The 22,326-nt window shown below is 42.1% G+C and overlaps 2 protein-coding genes across 4 annotated transcripts; both read right to left on the reverse strand.

Annotated features, from left to right (window-relative positions):
• Positions 1-262: 262 nt before the first annotated feature.
• Positions 263-21,851, reverse strand: cpz (carboxypeptidase Z). 3 transcript variants are annotated; one of them, XM_041036990.1, is made up of 13 exons: positions 8,199-8,464; positions 7,558-7,590; positions 6,883-6,934; positions 6,416-6,738; positions 6,093-6,308; positions 4,867-5,063; positions 2,753-2,914; positions 2,504-2,662; positions 2,243-2,378; positions 1,999-2,138; positions 1,601-1,700; positions 1,208-1,353; positions 263-1,091 (listed from the first exon to the last, which is right to left on the reverse strand). In XM_041036990.1, the coding sequence occupies exons 1-13, from the start codon at positions 8,290-8,292 to the stop codon at positions 888-890; spliced, it is 1,962 nt and encodes a 653-aa protein (XP_040892924.1). In that variant the 5' UTR covers positions 8,293-8,464; the 3' UTR covers positions 263-887. The 3 variants fall into 3 exon arrangements, with proteins under 3 accessions (XP_040892924.1, XP_040892923.1, XP_040892925.1); XM_041036989.1 differs by having other exon boundaries at positions 4,828-5,063; XM_041036991.1 differs by lacking the exons at positions 6,883-6,934; positions 7,558-7,590; positions 8,199-8,464 and adding exons at positions 7,903-7,906; positions 21,847-21,851 and having other exon boundaries at positions 4,828-5,063; positions 6,416-6,705.
• On the reverse strand, positions 9,569-11,568 carry gpr78a (G protein-coupled receptor 78a). Its single transcript, XM_041036992.1, has 3 exons — positions 10,841-11,568; positions 10,506-10,619; positions 9,569-9,812 (listed from the first exon to the last, which is right to left on the reverse strand). Exons 1-3 carry the CDS (start codon positions 11,512-11,514, stop codon positions 9,569-9,571), a joined length of 1,032 nt encoding a protein of 343 aa, XP_040892926.1. The 5' UTR covers positions 11,515-11,568.
• Positions 21,852-22,326: the final 475 nt, after the last annotated feature.

The raw sequence follows: 22,326 nt of genomic DNA on the forward strand, positions 1-22,326 counted from the left end.
TAAATTCATGAATGATTGAAGACCACAAATGCCCATCACCAACTCTTACTAATTAGACTGCCCATCTTTGACTTGAAAGCGTACATACAGTCTCTTATTACATTGTCTCTGGTGCCCTCTGGTGGCCAAAGGCTAAAGTAGCCTCTGAAGAGGCTACTTTAGCTTATTACTTTTAGGTATAAAAAGTAGGGCTTATTTCAAACTCTAATAACATATTCCTAAACCATTTTTCAACTTAAACATGGAAGAAAATATTGCCAGAAATATTTAATGTTTATTCTTCTATTCTTTATGCTTGTGAAAAACAAACAAAGCAAGAAATTATAGTGTTCACAGCTGGCACAGTGTTACTGCCAACCCAAGCATAAATGTGCTGCTCAATATCTGTTAGTGGTCCAGAACATTTTCACTGAATCACTTAGGCCTTGTAATGTAATAACCTGGAATGTAATAACAAAATAGCCAAATGAAAATTTTTACCCAGCTCATTTTATACAGCGGCCATCCCATGTGAACTTGTAATGACAATGTTCAAATAAGTGCATACCATTATGTTTGTTATGTTTGTACAAGGTGGACCATTGAGCATAACTCATTTACTAACCAGAGGTTTAATTTTTACTTTTTACAATTCAGTTGCAGCTGCAAAGCAATATTGGCCAAAATCCCACTTACAGGCCAGAGTTAAATTTGTTGCCTGGTGGAAAAAAGGCTATTCACATCCTTTCAGTAAGCACTGAAATCTATTTAGGTACTGCTGATTTCAGTGTCACAGGTCCTGCTACATAGGCGCCTCTGAGAGTACCAGTGGAACTGAATGTGTGACCGTCCATCACCAGCCGCCCTCTGCAGTGGTCGGCTAAGATCTTTATTGTCCCAAAATGTGTTTAGACATTTCGCAGCAGCCAGTGAGGAGGTGAAATGCCAGACTGGGAGAAGTAGTTCCACCACCAGGGCTTCTCCTGCCGCTCTATCTCTCCTTCACGTCTGTCCGACTCGCTGTAGCGCTCAAACTGGTTGTAGGGGTCAAATCGATCCCATGAGTCTATTGTGGGGAACAGGTGGTCGTCGATATCAGGCTCCACAGGAGCCTGAATGCAGGATGGGTTAGAAGGGGAAGATGGGAGAGCAGAGGTGATGAATGAATGACAGTGTGTACATCTGAACTGTATTCACTGAACGTGCATATGACGGCAAAGATCCAAACCTTCTCCAAGACAAAATCGACACGTCCAGCCTTGTTCATGTTGTGAGGCAGATGAACCCTCTTACTGACCCTGAAATAACCCTTGGCTGTGGCTGACAGGATGTGAGTACCAGGGTTTAGCAGCCGCCAGTAGTCTCCATCTTCAGCTGGAGGGAAGAGTAGAAACAGAACAGGATGGCATAGAAAACACGCCAGAGGGACAGTAAAACAAGTCAAAGAGGGAAGATAATCATGGAAGAGCATAGTAAAAGGAAAAAATCAACATTATGTCTAATATCTAAACTAAATCTTGTAAATTATGCCTAGAAGCTACACTATGCATATCTAAAAGTTCTAGACAACAGCAATAAAAATATGCCACATACAAATGTATCCATATAATACAATATTTACCTGTGGTGACATCTTTCCTAATCCCCCTGACAGAGATAGTAGCACCTTTTATCGGGTTGCCATCAATATCCTTAACTACTCCCTTTATCCCTCGATGGACCTGTTGAGGGACAGGGACCACAGTGGACAGACGTATAGTACAGTTACGTGGTTTTGTCCTGGACTGAGTAATTACATTCGATGCACTGGCTATAATTGCTACGCTATGTACCTACTTTTTTTAAAATTAAAATCATTATAATCATTTCTGTCCTTTCTTGTCTTTGAAACTGGACACTTTGATTTGACAAATAATTTCACACTTTCACTGTCAGTTTTTCATACCTCTGCTATCGATCGTTTAAATAAATTATGCACTGTAAAAAAAAATATATATCATTTTTCTGATAGACACTTACAGACTCAAGAAAACTGAGCAGAGCTTCCTTATTTCGCTTCCATTCTGGGTAAAGCTCGGACTCTGGGGGGAATTTGTCACAGCCGAGCTCCACGGTGATCTCCAGACAATTAGTGTGCAAGTAGTTGAAGTCTGACATGCCTGCATGACAAGTACATAATGAGTCCCTCTTTAGAAATATGAGGTACGAAAAATGCAAATTTATAAATGGTTCTCTATATAGTTTGAAAAGTGTTGTATCTCACCACCAGCAAAACTGTACCACAGTGCCCCATTGATGATGCCCCTAGTTCGGTAAAAGGAGGCTCCACACCTCTCTGTGTCATTATTTGCCATGGTGGCATGGGCATCTGCGTAGGTACGAGCCAGCTGCTTGAAGACCTGAGCATGGGGACATCATTAAGCTGGGTGGATGGTGAGACAGTGGATTTTACAATCCAGCTGCACTGTTAAACCAAATATTTTCAGCAATGTGTCTATCCATCAATTTCCAAATCTATCCTCACCTGCTCGTCTGGAGTGGGTGAGAACATCCTCTCCTCATGAAGGTGTCTAGAGAAGTCGAAGGGATAGGAAACCACCAGCTCCCCTCCGTGGAGGCTGGCAGACTGCACGAAGGGAAGTGACCTGATCCACTTCATCACTGCATAGGTCTCTGGTGCCACCTATGGCCCAAAGGTAAAACTGGACTGTTTTGGGATCTGGGCTGCAACATCTAATGCAGATATTTCCCTATCATTTCTAATCCCTCTTACCTTTCCGAACCAGTAGGCATCAGGGATTGGAATGTGGTCAATGCGGTAGTGTCTGCTGCGACGATTCCGGTAGAAGACAGAGGTGAGGTCCGGAAAATTGCGGTTAAGGTCGATGCTCTGGGCGTTGGACCGACCATTGGTCCAACCATTCAACAAGTGACCCTGAAACATTTAGGTTCAAAAAACCCTAGGAGTGTTAGAACATGTCAAAACTTGTTTAGACTGATAATCATGAATGATGATGATGATGAGGTGCTGACATTAGTAGGAGCAGTGATTATGTGAAGAAAATGTTGAGTAAATGATATGAACATTAGTCAGGAATACAAGGAGGAACATGTTAGACTATCTTTGCTATTTCTATTGTTAACATGTAGACAAGACCATATATCCGTCATGAGAAAAAGTAACAAATGGAGGGGCGAGAGGAAACCATTATTCTTTACTATTACAAGTGAGCTGAAAATGCATTTAATCTGATTTATCCATCCAAACAATCAAAAAGGGATTTTTGGATTACACAAACTGTTACATATTATAAATATACTGCATATGTATTTTGCCATATACAGTACAAATATACAGTTTGAGCTTTTAATTTAATCGTTTACACATTAAGTATGACTGAAAATTACAATACATGCAACACAGTGTTTATGAATGCATTCAAAGTAATCTGAAAGTGGCGGACATAATAAATTGTAAATTGGAATATATTAATAAAAGGTACAATGTGTTGCACACTTTCATTAATGTTTCGACCATGTATGTATTGTGAATCACTCATGCAGGTGCAATCAGACTAATACCATGCATATATGGAATGTCACTGAGAAACCAGGCTACAGATCCCTGTTGAAATTGCACATTGCATACATGGACTATGATGATCATCACTGCGGACCTCACAATGTGACCTGCACGTTTCCCATAGCTTTAACAGTCCTTTGTCAAATGACTGCTATATACATTTGAACAAACACATGATCGGTCTACAGTATATATGCATGCAGAGCTTGTTAGAGTTTCAGTAACAAGGCCTGAGGCATTCGTCACAACAACTACCTCAGACCTTTGACCAAAAGATGTATTGTTATACTGAGCATTAAAGGCTCAAGAGAAGAAGTCTATCTTTCTCAGGCTCGTTATATTATCCACAGAAAATTAGTCTCAGTTATTCAGACAATTGTACAGTACAATATGCAGCAGGATAAACAGAGCTGAGAGACTTCTACAGTTGCTAAACAAGCTAGTAAAGTGAAGGTTAGTGCTGCGTTTTGTTTAGTAAAAACGGAGTGCATGCAGTTTTCCCACTGCCAGCTTTGGTATAATAACTTATTTTCAGGATTTTAACAGACTCTGGTAGACTCAAATTAGAAATGTTTACCTTGGTTATACTCTTTTCATTTTTATTTCTGCTTATGTTGAGGTCACTGACTGATTGATGACATTGTCTGGGAGTGGGAGGACCTGTTTTAGACTAGTAAGACTGTGCAGATGGACAGACAGACAGACAGACAGGAGGTGGAGGGCTTGAGTACTCGCACCAAATTTGGTACCTGAAGCAGGACTGAGTCGTAACAGTAGTTAGTGATTCAGCGGTATTCCTGAATCACTAATTTATTACTGCTTATCTTCTGCTAACTCTTCTTGAGTAAATTACTCAAGAATCTTGGGATCTTAACACCAAAATCATTGAATTAACAATTTAATACTTACACCACAATAAAGAGTAACACAGTCATTAAAGACATGGAGTATAGTCTTAAAGCAGAGTAAAGGCTGTCCCTCATCCTTCAGCATAGGTAAAATGTGTTCTTTTCCTGGATATTTTCACATCAGCAGCTTCTACGTTGACAAATCTCACAACTGCACCATTGTCATTGCTCCATGGTGTTGCATTTCACAGCCCACAGCCAACATTGTAAAAACCCTCTGCATTAAAAACACCCAAAGTGTCTTAGCAGAATACCTCAGTCCCCCACCTCCATGTGTCAAGCTCAACAGACTGAAAGGACAGTAGACTGACAACGGATAATGGCGGTTTGTCTTTTTTGACTGTTAACAATATTTACTTCCTCGTTGAAGAGCTCCGGGTCATTTCTATCCTCTACCTCTGAGGCGGCCAGTTCATAGCCATCGGGGTTCATGGAGGCCAGAATGTGAATGCGGGTTGTGTTGATGATGGTCTGAATTCGGTGGTTCCCCAGATTGTACTCTGAACACAGGTACTGGGCCAGGTAGATGAGAAGCTGGCGGCCCAGCACCTCGTTGCCATGCATGTTTCCCACCAGCTTGATCTCTGGCTCCACTATGGTTCACAGACAGAATGAAACATGATTAAATCTGTGATGATGATTCTCTGTGGGTTTATCGCTACCAATGACCCCTTTCACATTACACATACTCATCTGATCCAAGCTTGAAATAAAAACTTATTAGTGCAGCTTTAAAAACTTCTTGAATGGAATTTCTGCCTGTTAACATATTATTATCAAAGTGTCATTAGAACCATAAGCAAGTAAAACTATGACACAACATGTAGCCTCTATCTCACACCAGCAGCATTGATTTCCCATAAACCCCTGTTGAGAAATGGTTTATTTGACCGTTTTACATGAACGTTGCAGTGTGCTTTAACCTGTTTCTCTTTCACTGGATACTAACATTTGCAGCTTGCATTTGACTTGTATCCATGTCAAAATTAAAGCTGCTGTAATCAATATTTTTATATTAATAATGCATCAAATTACTATGTATAATATAAAAAGTGTTGCCAATAGTGACAAACCCACGGGGAATTATCACGTGACTCAGTAGAGGTTGTTGTTTTGGTTTCAGTGCCCATAGCCTCACTGTTTTGGTTCAGTCTCGCTGCAGCATTATTTTCAGCACAGAGCTAATTTTTTTTTTTTTTTTTTTATCAGAAAAGCTCTGATAAACTGTACTCTGCCTGCTTAGCACCAAAGGTAGCAGCTACCTCTTTAACAAGCCTTAAACACACCACCAAAGAGCTGAAAGGAGAATGAATCTTGGAAATTTGCCACGTCAAAAAACACACAGCTCCAAATAAAAGCTAATGTTGCTCTGTATTTCTGGATGTGTAGATAAGCAACTGCTGCTGACACTTTCACCATATCACCTATACAAGGCAATAATTGCCTGCTGTCAATGCTGTGTTCACATTTTGTTTCCAAAGAAGTAGATGGAAAACACATTTTGTATAGAATATGAAATACACGACAGGAGGAACTGAAAGGAGAGTTATGTGTAAGAGTAAGAATAATGAATAATGTATGAGTGATGTAATCACACAGCTACACTGTAGTTTCTTACTCACGTAGCTCATGCTGTCCAGGGTTGTTGGTGAATTCAATAACCAGCAGATCCCTGCCCTCGGTGCTGCGTCCGATGCTGTAGACATGAGAGATATGGGAACACTTGGCTGCTGTTCTCTTCAGTAAGCTGTACATCTGGGCATTGGAGGTGTAGGTGAACTGGATGATGGTGCTGGGTTCTTCAGGAAAGAGGCTGGACATTGCTAGTTCTTGTCTGGCTGGAGGAGGGATACCAAGAATTAGGGAAGGAGAGAAGAGTGTTATGTTTGTTTCACAGTGCACAGTGCATTGGCTCATAAAGCACAAAAGAAAACGTGACCTTTACCTTTCATCCCAGCCAGGGGGTCAAAGCAGCCCTCTTGGTCACTGGCAAAGAAGCGGTCACAGTCAAGAAAGTAGGGCCAAGCCATTTCAATGGCCTCAAAGGCATGGATACAGTCCTTCCTCAACGCCTCGCAAGTGCTGCGGCACGGTTTGATCATCTTGTCATTCTGACAGGGCGAGGCGAGTACCGAACAGCCTACGAGGCGTATCTCGGGGGAGCACTCCCCGTTGAGCAAGCCATGGATGACACTCAGAAGGAGGTACTCTGCCCCTGATTCAGCCTCCAAACGACTCTGGTGGCCAAGGATGTTTGGGAATATGGTCCTAAAGCAGCAGTGTTTTAAAAAGCAGGATTTAAATGATCACATGTTAAGCACTTATAAAGAAAATCAAGATCAAAAGAATAGAAGGAATGATATGAATGGCTTGGTCTCCTCGCCCACATGAGGACCAACCTCTATGACCCACCTGGAGTACTCCATTTCATTACAGTAGCCCAGGTTCAGCTCTGTACAGGTAGCTGTGGGAAGAGACAAAGAATAGGAAGCTGGTAACTCCACTTTTGAAAAAGGATGTGCTTTCTTAGCTTATAGTTTACTAACTAAAACACAGCTTTTCTTTAGTTGTTGTTGAGTACTGCTGGATCTAGGGCACTTTTTGAAAATAGCTAAATTTCTTCAGGGCGTGTGCTGGGAAAATGTGTATCTGTCACATAGTGGTAGAAACACTCTGATCTATTACAAAACTACTAGACCTGACTGATGTAGCCCCTGGTGTTTCAAGATGGAAAAGCATAGTATGGGATTTCTGAAGCTCCTAAATTCTGCTGCCCTGCAGATTGAGCTCCGTTGCTGCAGCTGCGTTTCCCCTCAGACTGGGCGATGGAGGAGGCTTGTTTCATCTTGCAGCAGCACTTGGTATTTCAAACACTTCATGTTTTCTAGCCCCTGAAGGTCAGGCCGTGGCCTGAAAATTCAACTCAGTGAACATTTTAAGTGGACAGACATGCTCTGATGTAACATTTAAGACAGCTATGATCACTTTCTATACTTGGAAATGTAAAATCTGTTCTTCTGCCCTCAAATGTGTGATTTATTACAGGCAATCGAAAAATGCATAGAGGTGAAAAATTAATCCACCTACGTTTTTCTTCTTGTACGCTGTTGCTGCATCTTCCTGTGAAAGAGAACAAGCCAAACAGCAACACTCAGGGAAGCATGAAAACATTAGTGGTCCACAAATAAAACGCTAGGAGGCGACATCTTCAAGCAAGCTGGACACATCCCCAACTCTGCTTACTCTAATCACTGTTTGTGACGAGGCAGATGTGGTTAGAAAAGAAAAGAAAAAAAAAAAGAAAAAAAAAAAAAAAAAAAAAGCAGGTGACAGTGTGTCTACAACACGAAGCTACTGTAAACTTTGCATGATAACGAGACCACATAGGCCTCTGCAGAGTCTAACTGTGGATATTCAGCAATGAGGATGCACCAGACTGGAGAGTGTAGAAAAGAAAAGAATCTGTAACCTATTTTCTGGTAGGCAACAGAAAATGAAATGATAAACCTTATTAATATGTATATCAGGATACGTGTGGTGCGGTCACAGGTCTGCATAAGTGCTCTATCAACAGATTTTGTTGAGTGAACCGGAAGTATCCCTGTTTTTAGTCTTAAATTTCCACATTACTTCTGTCTACGGATCGCCCCTCAGTCAGCACATGCTTTGGCGTAGTACAGTACACATATTTGTATGACCCCAGTTGTTTTAAGCTGAAGTGATCTTACCCAGAGACTCGTCTCCCGGCTCACAGCTCTGCTGCGGGGCGCACCAGCAACTTTTCGTCAAGGAAAGAAACAGCACCAAAAGTCCTAAATGCATGTTGTAGCGCAGTAAGCTGCTTGACAGCAGCGGTGTGTGATGTGGCAGTGTTTTTTTTTTTGAAGCTGCGACTTCTCCGTTCTCTTGGTTAGATGATAATTACCACCCACATCACGGAAACCTCCTTCCTTTGTCTACGCGGAGCATCCCTGACCCGAAAAAAAGTGCGGCGCGCCAGGATTATGGCTCACTGCTGCGCGTTACGAGCGAGCACCGATCATATTTCACTGCACAGAGCTGTGTGTGTGTGTGTCTGTGCGTCTGTTTGAACACGAGGAAGAAACGTGGCCTGTGGGGGTGGGAGTGAGAGAAGTTCATGCCCGTATTGTTTGACATAATAGGGCTGCAGAGCCTGTTCACCAATTAAGTGCAAGAATAGATTTCTGCACCATTAGTGTATCTGTGAAACCTCATCAACCTCGATCGCTTCTGTCTTCTTATAATAATCATCTATCATCAGGCTACATTACAGGAATAATGTCTATAGATGTGGTTCTGAACGCAGGGGTCAGGATAAATGTGTTTGACCTGCCCACAGCTCCTGTTCACACTGAGGCCATAACATGTGATTTCGGTTCACAAAGCAAAACAGTTCAGAGCCGCTGCTACAACACAACTATATTTTAAACACTCAGCACTGTCACAATATTCCCAGACATCTAATGATGTTTTACTCATATAGCAGACCCATAGTCTTTCTGTGGCAGTGGAGTTTATTATGCAATCTGTGTTTTTTGCTATGACATAACATCTTCACACCTCCTCACACCTATTTCTTTTTACACTTTACGTGTTAAAACGACACTCATTAACACAAGCTTTTATAACAGCTTCGAAACAGTCATTGGAATGAACATTTTGCCAGTTTTTCCACTGAAACATGAAGACCACTTCCTGACGAATTCAAGATTACTTCAAGCGTACAGTTACATTTATGATAATAATAAACATGGTGTTGTGGTTTTCATGTGGCGTATCCTTGGCGGTGCCTCAGCAGGCAAACTGATGAGCCCTGTGGAAACAGCAGTCTGTAGAGTCTGAGAAGGCCTTTGGCACACATCAGAGACCAGTCAGGTCTCATTCAGTGTACAGTTCTCCCAGTGGACAACACTGTGCCTTACACAGACCCATGAGACAGCCCTCTGTTGAAGTGTCCTTGAGCAAGGCACTGACTCCTTTCCATCTGCAGGGCAGCTGCTTTTTAAAGACCCTGACCTCTGACCTTCCTGTAGAAGGGACACAGGCATTAAATCATTTAAAAACTAACACATCAAGCTCAGGTTATCCTGGCAATGCAGTTGTCCTCTGTGGTGTCCAATGTGCTGCTCATGCTGTGGGCAGAGAGCGAGTACCGATCCTTCCTCAGAACCCGGCTGATAACACTGACCAGGACCTTCCTGTACTGCTGCCGCAGCAGACAGTAGACAAATGGGTCACTGGAAGCTTTGACGTAGGACAGACATTTGGTAGCAATGCCCAAATACCGGGGAATGTGCACAGAAGGCAACAACTCCACCAACCTGCAGAAGGAATACAAGCAGAAGAAGTTAATCCTGTTGGCTCTGATGTGCTGAATATGGAAACCCATTTCTCTCATGTCATCAACAAAAAACTCCACGTAAGTATCTCATAATTATGAGTTCCTGTCTTCATAATTATGAGATACCACATCATAATTTGCCATGATTGTGGAAACACACTGGGATAGAGAAAGAAGAGTGGACATTTTTTCAAGTGGTGCAATGAGAATGTCATCCCAAGAATAAATCACTTCAGCAGGGGCCAGAAAAGATGATGAAATAGAAATTTTGTGTTGGAGTTTGGAATTGGTCTCCCACATACAATAACAATATATTAGAAATATTTAACATTTCAACTCCACAACTCTTTGTTTGAGATTAAAATTTCACAAAAATGGACACTAAGAACTTCACTAAGGTAGTATAACTGAGCTCTTGTATTGAATTACATACTGGTTTTCATGTATCTCGTCTTTGTCAGACGTTAACCCCCAACATAATCTATGGTGTAAGAACAAAATTACAGTCAGTATAAACCTATTTTTATATCAAAGACACATCAGGCACACAGTAAATTTTATATAGTTTGATTTTCCTTGGGGCCATTAGTGTAAAAGCATCTGAAGATCATCAAGTCTCACAGGAAGTTAAGCAACATAAAAATAAACAGTGAGCCACAGAGCAAGGTGTTACCTTGTTATAACATAGGGTGAAAAGCAGAGGATGAAGGAGCCGATGAAGATGCAAATTTTTTTTGTGGCGCGCTGCCTCCTCTTCTTCTGTTCTGCCAGACATCTCTCCTTCACACTGACAGACACACAGTAAGATCAGTTCACCCCACATGGAACATATTTACTATTCAGATAATCAGCATCAGTATCAGTATTAGTATCTTTTAAAATAAGTCAAGACTTTTCTCCTCTGAAACAAGTCACACTGCCCTGGAAACAGAAACATCTGAGGCTCTTAAGGTTTTCAGGAAAAAAATGTCTCATAAGCCTCAGAGGTTAATGTCCAGTGTACTTTACCTGGGGTGGATATCCACCAGCAGAAGCAGAGTCTGCACTGTGATGACATCTATCCTCTTGCAGTGGGACCTGGCCACTCTCAATACTTTCAGGTAGGCGAAGCACAGGACGAGGAGGCAGAGAGCGAAGCTGCTGAGGTGGAACAAAACCGTGAAGGTCGCATAGGCGGGCAGCTGCGACCTCTCCTCCCCGTCCAGGTGAACGGTGCATGAGGCGTAAGTGTGGCTGTATCCTCCCCAGTCCATCAGCAGCTGGGTCAGAGAAAAGGTGAGAGAGTGCAGCCAAGAGTACGCCACGATCAGGGAAGCGTCTCTGTAGCGCATCTTGCTGGAATAACTGAGGGGAAACACCACCGCTATCCACCTGTCCATGCTCAGCGCGGCCATGCTCAGCATGGTGTTAGAGGTCAGAAAAGTCTCAGTAAAACTGACGGCCTGACACAACAGGTCCCCGAAGGGCTTTGCGCTTTTGGTCACCCCGAGAAAAGTGGTGGGCATGTTGATGATAGCGAGGAGGATGTTGGAGAAGGAGAGGTTTAGGATGAAGAGTCCGGGCGCGTGGGATCTTAACTCCGCGCTCTGGGTGAAACATAGCAGCACTGAAAAATTAGTCAACAACGAGACGACAGCTATCACCACGATGGACACTTCCAGTAGGAACTCCGGGATGCTCATCTCTCGAGGCTCGGCGTTAGCAGCAGTTGTGGGGAGGATGCTGTGGAGAGTCCGCCATGCTCTCTGCTCGTGCCCCCCACCAGCTGTGAAAGATGCTCATTTTCCCGGCGCACATGCCAGAAGCGCGCTTGTGAGCACGAGACACGCGGAGAGAGCTGTCCAGTGCTGAAATGCCCAAACAAACCCTCCTGTCAGGGGCATGGACTACTTTTTTATATTACTTAAACTATCCAGCAATTAAATTATAGTCTGTGTTCTCTGTTTTTAAGCTCACTGTATAATCAGTGTTGTTTATTCCAAAGTGAGAAGCTGTGGAAATGATGACTTCAGGTTACCAAGTGTTTTCCCTCTCTCTCTCTCTTTACTCTCGATCATGCGCACTATCCGGCGCCTCCTCTCTGGTTGGCAATGCCGTGCGCCCTGCACGTGCAGTCAGTAGCTGGCTCATGTGACGCTTGAACAATATTCATGCAAGCAGGAGTTAATATGAGAGATTGGAATGTCATGCTGTTTGCACACAAATTCCACTTTTCCCCCTCAAAGATGAGTTGTGTTTTTGTACAGACGACCTGTGTAATAGCCGTGAAAAGACGTCTGTCTGTGGCACTGCTTAAAATTTGACCAATAGCAGGCAATTAATTAGTTGTGTGTGTGCATTGGTGTGTGAGACAGATGTGCTGTTTGTGTGCTTTCTTTCACATAGAGTGTATTTCCAGTGGATCAGCATATGAGCATATAGCCACAGTTAAGCTGTGATGACAGTGACAGATTTAGTCCAACACCCCCACCACTCTCCCAAACATCAGGTGAAGCACACACACACACACACACACACACACACACACACACACACACACACACACACACACACACACACACACACACACACACACACACAGAATCACTCATCTCCATAGCAACACCAAATCTCTGGTGGCTTCATCATTCTTTGAACTTCATCTTCTTTAGCACTGATTTGTGTTGATCTCCCCCCAAATGCCTGTAAGAAAGCATTTGCCAGAGCATGTTCATTCCAGCACACGTTTTGAAAATATCAGACACTGTGTGTGAGGCACAATCTACATTAGAAATGCAGGCGTGAAGAGAGGAAAGGACAGGGAGAGTATGAGAGGAAGGATGGAACCCCAGGCTGAAAGAAAAAATGGATTAAGGGTGAGGAAGAACATGTGCAGGAGGGATAGATGGGAAAAGGGATGATGGTGTTAACCTACACATTGCCTTTCCAGAATGTCTTAGACACAGCTACAGTCAGGTGTGAAATTATTGCTGTGCATCTTCTAAACTAAACTGTTACTCTAACAGGTTTTAATCATTAAAAACCCCCAAAATATATCACATTAACAAGCTGGTGGAAATTATCTTGCAGTTATATTTTTTGCATCCAATAAAAAAGTCATCTAGCTTTTTACCTTCAGTTATTTGACTTTATTGTGACAAGAATTTCTGTGATTGGACAGTTGATTGTTTTCATCTTGGTGTTGACAAAGTGTCTCCATGTCAAAGGAGGAAAAGCTTCCTTGCACCTCCTCATGATAACTAATGACAGTAGCTTTTCATTTAGTGATGGCAGTTCCATGCTGCTCTCTGCTGGAAAATACATAAATACGTGTCTAAACTTTGTTTTCATTTTTATTTCAATGTATACAAAATTCATGTCCCAATGAAAATCAGTTCCTTCTTTTATTAAAGACAAAAAGCTAAATGATTGTCTTTTTACCATACAGTTTGTTTACATAAAAAGGAAATACATATAAGACAACAGGTCCTCCAACTTAAAGGATGATATAAGTTGCTTGTTCGTGTCCTCTAGAATGACACAGAAACATTTTCTGATCTGATGCCCATATCAGCTGCAGGATGTCCTTATTTGTCTGTGCCTTCCAAAATAAGTGTCACTGCTGAAAAGTAAATCAGCTTTATGATGTGACAGGGCTTTGATTAAGGTTTTACCAGGTTTAAGTTTTCACCACTGCAAACATGCAAGCATGAGTGTGCTAGTGTGTGCGAATGCGTGGGCAGCTTTTCCCTCTGTATGTACACATTACATGTGTTTGTCTGTGGGCATGAAGGCGGGGCTGCGTTGCCTTTCTTCCCTAGCTCCCCCAATGTTGTTTATCCCTGCCATCCCCAAAGGCTCCATTTATATTCAATCATTAGGGCTCTCAGAGGATCACATTTACAGTATGTGCAGTAACACACTCAATGTGCTGCAGTTTTTTGTCATCCTGCTATCCTCAGTGGAACTTGCTGTCCCTGAGCGTCTTAACTTAATGGCTTTGTTGCTGTGAAGGAAAAAAGAGAGAGAAAGAGAAAAAGAGGGAGAGAAGAGAGGGAATGAGAAATCACCCCTCAGCCAGAAGGAACCCTCTTAGAGGTCACGTGTTTCCTCTGGGTTCCCTGGCTGGAGACACTATTATGCAAGCAACAGAAGAATGCTGATGGCAGAAGCACTTAAGACGTCCTGTAAGCAGGAGAGGGCTCCCCCCAACCCCCCCGCCCCCAAGCCACAGCCCGCGGTTCTGTGACTCTGTGTATTCTCTCTGAGTGTATGTGCCATTACATAACATCAGAATTCCCACGGTCGGCAACACAACATGGAGCTCTCTCATCACCTTAAGTTTGCCTTTATTCCTTTCCCTTTGAGCCAGAAAATGACTTTACTCTCTCCAGCAGTCCGTGCATCCATCTTTCCCTCCGTCTCTCTGCACGAGAGTCAGCCTCAGTCCCCGGTTCCCTGCAGGTGAATTTTGTCTATTTTAAACACAAAACCACATTAAAATACATGATTATTCCAACAGTCTACACCCCTGGGTGCAGCTAGTACTACTAAAGGCTCTTAGTGACTGAGGGAAGAGAATTACACCTATATGGCAACAGTGACCCTGATCTGTCTGCTCTATTCAATTCAGTTCTACACTCGAAAGACCTCAGAACATGGCATTTTGTGGAGGTGACGGTAGCATGGCCCTGCGGTGTGAGACCTGTTCAGTGATAATGGTGATGAAGATGAGAGGAGAATAAGAGACATAATAAAAGATATGAGATGATGATGTGGATGTGAGTGTCTCTGGAGCGTGGGAGTCCCGGTATATAAATAGGTCTCCTTCCAGAAACGCTAACTCACATAGACACTCACATGTCCGGACACACACATAGACTCGCTTTCATCCATGTTCTCTGTCACTCTCCCTTTCCCTCCCTGCCTCTCTCTCCCGCTTTATCTCACTCACTCCCAGTCACGTGCTAACAGTATGGGAGCCTGACTGGGGAATGAGCGTGTGTAAGTGTATGATGCTTATAGAGGTGGGAGGCTCTCTTTTCGCACTTGCGATTATGATATAAACAATGTCTCTAACTGGAGGGAAACTACCTCCAAAAACATTAAGAAGGGAACATAGCTGGTGATGGGTCAGGTCAGATCTATGGCCAATTTTTCACTTTTAAAATTGTAAATACCACTAAAATTATTAATATTCACTCATGTTTCCCATTTAGCTTTTACATTTTCACTCTTGTCTGCATTGTTAGGGTATATTAATAATGATTTTAATGTGAAAACATCTGTCCTTAATGTGAGTTTCATTTGTTGTGGCTCCGCATGCATGATTTCTTTTCATCTGTTCACACGCACATGCAGAACATCTGCAGTTTGTTTTTTAATAGTGAGGTTTGAAGTTGTTTGGTTTGTGCTGCTAATGTGACAGTGTGTTAAATGTTTTGTGGTAAATGTTTAGGATATCTGTTATTCAGTCTGGCTTATTTTTGATCAACTCTGTGTTATGTTTTCCCATTCTAACAGGGGGTTTTGTCTATTGTGTGCATGATGCAGCTTTGAGAGAGGTGAGCTCCCCATGAATGAGTTTCGGTGAGAGGAAAATACAAATCCTAATGGAGTACTTGTAAGTCTGGTGTAAAGTCATCGTAACCTGAGCGAGTGAATGAAAGACTGAATGACCCAGTGTTCCAACAGTCATTCATGACATACAAGAAATGAAATCTACTTGGAAACTGTTTATGACAGAAAATACAGATGTCTCAGCTGCTTCTCTACTGCCTGAGAAAACAAAGGCCCTTTGGAGGAGATGACAGAATACTGACAACATTTTTTTCCTTTTCCAACTAAAGAGTTTTAACTTTTTGTTTTATTTTACATCCTGTTGTCAAAAGGGCAAGAATCGATTGCAAGGTGTTGTCAATGTCAGCTCTGAAATTATTGGCAAAACACAATGATCCCTTCCACAGCTTAATGCTGAAACAAGTCAGCATCAACGATTCCCACACATCGTCTTCTTTGAAAACTCATGCCATCAGGAATTTGTTTGTATGTAAAACAAACAGATTAAAAGTCTAAAGCTTGTGAACAGCCACAGTGTGAGAAACGGTCTGTTTACATTGTGAATAGCTTGACTAACAGCCTTGCACTCTGTCCCTTTTTCACATAATGCTCTGTTCTAGTGTTTATGGACCTATGGTCTGGCCGCTGCAGTTACTTAAAGTGTTTTAAACTTACTTGAATTGAACTGGTTTTTCTTGACTCTACTGCTGCAAACTGATCAGCGTTTGTAGCAATGTCCTTCTCTGGACCAAACTGTTAACATGAAATCCAGAGACAGGAAAACGGATTGATTGCCCGACCAACCAAGTGACATCTATCTTTAGCTCCTACCACTCATGGGGAAAATGAATTGAACTGACAGTAAATCAAAAACAGAGTTGTTTTTGTTTCTGGAAAATTCAAATAGTCACACCAAACCCAGATGTCTACTCCAGACATCTTCCTGTCTGCTTTTGAAACTTGAGGAGATTTCTGGATACTGTGTCCTAATAAAGCTGCCTTATTGTGCAACCTGCAAAACAGGTATAAGACCAACTGCTGCCACATGAGGTTTTCACAGAGGTGATGAAACTACAGCAAGAAAACTGCCAGAGTAACTGAGCAAATAAAGACAGAACTGACAAAGCTAAATATTCAAAGCAAGAAGAACCTCTTCCAACTACAGCAAAATGCTGGTTTCCATGTGTGTGCAGCATTACCCACCAAATGCCTGCCAGCATGGGCACAGCAGGCATTATTCTCATTAAGACCTAGCCAGCTATACAGCTACAGTATGAGGCAATTACTCTGTTTATTCAAACACAAAATAAACAGCACAGACAGGAGGGATGATTAAAACTGGTTACACACCCACACACAATCCACAAACTTAACCAAACACATGCACATACAATCATATTGCCTTTGCAAGCGCGTGCACACCCACACATCCACGCAGAGGTCACAAGATGAGGAAATGCAACTGAATTATTCAAAATCCCAAGAAATGCCAGAGCAAGAAAGACAAGGAGTTGAGGGAAACAGCTGCAGACTGGATTTATAAAGAAAGACACAGAGACAGAGAGAGAGAGAGAGAGAGAGAGAGAGAGAGAGAGAGAGAGAGAGAGAGAGAGAGAGCAGTAGAAAGCATGAGTCAGCAGTCTGCCAGAAAGAGGGAGTTGAGAGACAGAGGAAAGGCTCACAGGATTTTGCTATCACTGGAGCCCTGACAAAAGAATTTCTGGGCTTGCTTTACTGTGTGTGTGTGTGTGTGTGTGTGTGTGTGTGTCATTTCCTCAGCAGGGTGTATATGAGGCCATCCAGTTCAGTTTGGAATGTGTGTAAAACCACAGCAAAGCACTGGCCTCCATCGCTGCTTTAGAAAGAGGTTTGCTCAACAGTTTTGCTCGGGGCACGACAGAAACACTTTAATCTCAAAGGAATAGTTCAACATTTTTGGAAAATACACTGAATCGCTTCCATGCCAAGAGTTAGATGAGAAGATTAATACCCACTCTCATCTCTGTGCTCTAAGTATTGAGGTTCAGCCAGCAGGCAGTTAGCCTAGCCTAGCATAAAAACTGGGAAAAGGGAAGGAAATCTATCTTGACTCTGTCCAAAGTTTTTTTTATGTGCCCATCAACATCTTGTAAAGTTGTTATTTAATCTGTACACAAAGAGAAGAACAAAAAACTATTAGTTGTGGTTTTACAGGGAGTTAAATGCTGTTACTATTTCTTGGAGACCTGTGACATCCTTGCAGCCTCACATGATGACAAGACTCTGGCTGCTGGTCACCATGAAATATTTACGGCATGTAACTCCTGTGTAATGCGCCTGCAATCGATAAAATCTACCAAATGACAACATGAAAACAATATCAGTGTGAAAAGAGGTGGCTTGCAGTTATGAGCATACAGAAAATTGTCACCTGAATTTTGTTTCATTGCCCTCAAGTGGCCCAAAAAAGTCACGAGATACGAGATACATCATGGTAAGAGTGAGCTTCATGTGTTGGTAGCTGCGTTTTTTAACTTTAGACAGTGCACGTCTAGCTGCTTCCAGTTATGCTAAGCTAACCTAACTGTCTCATTACCTATGATACAAGTGAATATGCAGAAATGAGGGTGGTATCCATCTATTTATCCATTTCCCAAAATGTCAAACTGTTCCTTTAAACCTGCCATAACACTGACTTGTTTTAAATTGATATTTAAAAGTGTCAGCAAACAGTTTCCTTCTTTCACATGTAACAGTCACAGAGCAACATTGTCATTCATCTGGACACATAGTTGTCTCAACCTGATGAATGTAAATCCAGTATGTGGCATCCTTTCAGTTCTGGTTTGGGTTTTCATCAATGCCTGATGGAAATACTTGGCTTCTGCTGCTTAACACTCCACTGTGTTCACCAACTAGTCGCTAACTGTGTCTGCGTGCTGTTTGGTGCTGGGCAGGTTGCATACAGTGGGTCTTTTGAAGCATTTTTGGCGGAAAACAGCCTGCTGCTGCTGGAACTGACGCTGTGAGAGCTTGACAGTGAACCAGCCCAAAACAATGATGACACTTGCTATAAAGCTCTGTAGGCCTGAGGGGAACTGGTGATAATTATCTGTGAGTTCATCAATAGGAATGGCTCCTTTCATTTGTAGTCATGTGATCCATTTGCCAATTGGAAATATTGATTATAGCTGTGTAGACTATGGCTAAAATAATAAAAGGACGCTATCAAACTAGCAGTAGTTGGTTTGCACTGATTGTGAACCTTCCGTGTGGATTATATTGAGTGGATTGGTAAAGTTCACCTAGTTGCTTAGATGTCTAATGCTAAGTGTCCTTTTCCTGCAGTATCTGTGAGCTGAGAGAATATTTAGGGATCCTGCAATGTTCAGCAAGTCCTCTATCGGGGGATTTAATGTCAAACATATTCACTCCCAGAAATATTCAATAATAAGTCTTAGCACTTGAGGACTAGAGACCACAAAAAGAGACACTGGAGACTTGAGAAAAAAAGTAAAATAGGGAGGTGTGAAAAAGACATAGACATGGTGTGGAAGAAAGAAACTAGAAGTAGACAAAGAAATATGAGATAGACAATGAGAGGAGCTGAAAAAGTGAGAAAAAAACCCCAAAACATTTAGCACCTGTGTTGGCATGTAGTGTATAAACAATGGAACAAAGAATAAGGTTTCTTACTCTTCTTCTTCTTCTTACTTAATCTTTTGTATAACCAACCTTTCTCTGTTTTTGAAAGGAACTTGTCAGGATGGATGACAAGGACAAAGAGCAGGAGAGAGACAAAACAAGAGAGGAGTCATCCACTGTCTCACTTCCAAGCCCAATAAAAACTTGGAAATAACAAAGTATTCCCAGAGTAAAACAGATCATAATTCATTTGGTATTCCCGGAATTTTAGCCTCAGTAAAATCTTCAAAAACTATGTGGCCTTTGGTAAACAGAAATATTCTGAAGTGTCACAAAGTAGCTGTCATAACTATATGATTAGACTGCCCTTGCATGTACAGCGTTGCACTTGAATGTAACATAAACACCTCTTTTGCAGCTGGGGAGGAGGAGGCAGCGTGTACAGGTTCCAGGCAAAATGCTCAACACAACAACACATGGATCTACTTAGCTTTCTCCAAGTTTAATTGTCCAGTTTTCGGAGCCTCACTGTGTAAGAGATGTTGCCTTTAGCTGTATTATACTGTATACCTAGGTTGTGTGTGTGTCTGTGTGTGTGTGTACTTGTACATCTGTCTTTGGGAGGACCAACAAAAGCACAGACCTAATGGAGTAAGAACATTTTGGAAAAGTGGGGACATTTTGGTCGGTCCACACAACTTTAAAGGGCTGTTTGAGGGTTAAGACTCAGTTTTAGGGTTGGGGTTAGGGTGAGGCAGTCGGTTTTGATGGACAGGGTTAGGGTACAGAGCTAGAGAATGCATTATGTCAAGGAGTGTCCTCACAACTAATGTAAGACAAGAATGTGTGTGTGTGGTGGGTTACAAGACTTTTTTTATTTTCTCTTCTCTTCATACAGTAAGTTGCCCACAGTAGTTCTGGTCAGTAAGGCGGTGAGTCATATAGTGAGAGTTGGATGCCAGACAGATGGAAATGCTTAGTTTTTTTTTCTTTTTTAATTGAGTCCAATCTGTCTGCAGTTCTGCTGCCATGCCAGATGCCCCAGTCTGCAGCCTGCGATTACAAAGTTTCTTCAGCTCACAGCTTTACTGTGAACCTAGTCTATTTGGCTTGCTTGATATTTGACTGTAACCTCTTTCTGTTTTGTTATTTCTTCTTGGACCATTTTTCAGTCCGCATGAGAACATCAGAGAAGCTCTCTCTATGTTACATATCACCAACTCAGTGTTTGCATCCTCTAATAACAGATGCTTCTATCCCAGGTTAATGCGAGTGACACGTAACGAACGTGTGTGTGTGTTTGTTTTCGAGCGTCAGAGAGACGATGCAGATTAGCATCCATTAAGCGCTGCTGATGGCGCTCAGAATGTCATCAGGTGCTGAGGTTAATGATGACTCACAGTTTGACATTACATGGGGCATCATGATTGTGCCCTACTATAAATGTCTGCCATTCTTTATTTTCCTCTCTCTGAATGATAAACAAAGCATCATGATCATCACCACCACTTTCCCTGGGACACGGGACCGAGCTAAAGGTCCATTATTCCCTGTGGTTGTCTCTCCCAGAGGTCTAAGGTCCCTGGACCCTAACCTGGTTGCCACTCAGTCACCGAGTACTGAAAGATGGGGCCAAAGTGTAGGTAGATATAGTGTCACTAGAATTAAACATGGGAATAAAAGATGAGGGCAGGGACATATAGAAAAGAAATAGGAGGTGGAGGGCTGAGATGAGAAGCCAGACTGACATTTTCAAGCCACCATAATAACACATCACATACTGTATGTTCTATATGGTCTACAGTCCTTTCGTTAGCACTGTGTTTTTTTCTGCACATAGCAAACTCTGGGGTCAGTGGGTGTGATCTTGTGTCATGTGATCTCCTAAATGTAGGCGGTGTGGCCTTTTTTTTTTTTTTTTTTTTGTCCACACAGATGTTTGCCGAACAAAGAACTCAATGGTTGAAAATGTCTGAAGGTGCCAAAAAATCTCGTCTAAATAATATACGTCTGAGTGAGGACGCCTTTTGATTAAAGACGCCCTCATGATCTAACTAACCAAAGTTCTTAGAGGAGAATTTTAATATACAAAAACAGCAATACAAACACATTACAGCAAGATTTTTTAGCAACAGTAAAGTTTTGGATAAAGACACACGACATACTTGGGAATATAGTCTCCATGATAATCTTTCATGCTGTTCCAAATGTTTAACTATGCCCTCTGCTTTAACTTCAAAATGATGCAGTCAGAAACCACAGCTATATATATACTGCTTCAGTAGCTACACTTCATATAGTACAGTCCTCCTATGATCTGAATCTGAGCTGTTGCCATGTCAGGAGCTTTATGTTTCTTTACACCCTAGCATGCCATCTACTGGCCTGTTTGAGAATCATAAATTATATTTAATTTAAACCAGTCTTGACACCATTTGGCCTCTAGATGGTGACACATTTACTGGTCCATGGAGTGAACAGGGGGCCAACTCATCCACAATGTAAACACAAAGGCCTTATGGGTAGTGTGCTGTAGATACAGCACTTCAGATTCATGTTTTAGCAGCAGATGTATCTCTAATTTTAGCATGAAAGCAGGCAGACTGTAGATTGTCCTGATAAACTCTGAATGTAGCTAAATATTTTAGCAAAAGTGAAAGATGTTTCGACTCAGCCTGAGCTCAGAGACAGTTTTAATGTGGAGGTTTGTCTGTATAAGGACAAACAGCTGTGTCTTCGTCTTGCTCCACTGAAGCAGTCGGGTGCTCTGTTATGACAAAATGTCTTGGCAACACCAGGAAACACCACACACTCTCAAAGAAACTGGGTCAGCGACGCACACACGCCGAGACTCTGAAGAGCATGTTAAGGGAAGACTCCTGCTGTGTGATTTGGTAGTAATTTGTTCTCTGTGGTAGTCTCTTATTAATCACTCAGCATTTTCCCCTTTGGTCCTGATCTACGTCCCATCAGCCTCTCTTTCCTTTTTTTCTTCCTTTCTTCTGTTTCTGTGTTCCAGCATCACAGCCAATAGTAACACGGCGCAGTGGTTTTTCAAATAAGCTGAGAGGATTGTCTGTCTGGGTCCAGTTTATGAGCTGTGCTCACACAGGTACACATCAGGTGGGGTTACAAGTCAACTATGCATAATTGCACTTTATTTTATTTTACAGGAAACGCTGACAAGCTGAGTCTTTTCATCAGTTTCAGACTGATTTGATCTAAAACACCAGCAAAGAAGCCCTGCAAGGATTTTCTGTCCTTAACTTCAAGGTTCAGCAAATGTTATGAGGATTTTCATTACCAAAGCAGGAGAGGATAAAAGTGACTTT

The sequence above is a fragment of the Toxotes jaculatrix genome, chromosome 4 (assembly GCF_017976425.1).
Source record: "Toxotes jaculatrix isolate fToxJac2 chromosome 4, fToxJac2.pri, whole genome shotgun sequence".
Classification (NCBI taxonomy): domain Eukaryota; kingdom Metazoa; phylum Chordata; class Actinopteri; family Toxotidae; genus Toxotes; species Toxotes jaculatrix.

Excerpts from the sequence above, each read along its gene's own strand:
- cpz (XM_041036989.1), bottom strand. The coding sequence starts at position 8,292 with ATGCATTTAGGACTTTTGGTGCTGTTTCTTTCCTTGACGAAAAGTTGC. Across the intron at positions 6,309-6,415 it reads CCCCCTGGCTGGGATGAAAG|CCAGACAAGAACTAGCAATG; the intron begins GTAAAGGTCACG and ends TCCCTCCTCCAG. Across the intron at positions 5,064-6,092 it reads CCCTGGACAGCATGAGCTAC|TGGAGCCAGAGATCAAGCTG; the intron begins GTGAGTAAGAAA and ends TGTGAACCATAG.
- gpr78a (XM_041036992.1), bottom strand. The coding sequence starts at position 11,514 with ATGAGCATCCCGGAGTTCCTACTGGAAGTGTCCATCGTGGTGATAGCT. Across the intron at positions 10,620-10,840 it reads CTGGTGGATATCCACCCCAG|TGTGAAGGAGAGATGTCTGG; the intron begins GTAAAGTACACT and ends TGTGTCTGTCAG. Across the intron at positions 9,813-10,505 it reads TCACCCTATGTTATAACAAG|GTTGGTGGAGTTGTTGCCTT; the intron begins GTAACACCTTGC and ends TTCCTTCTGCAG.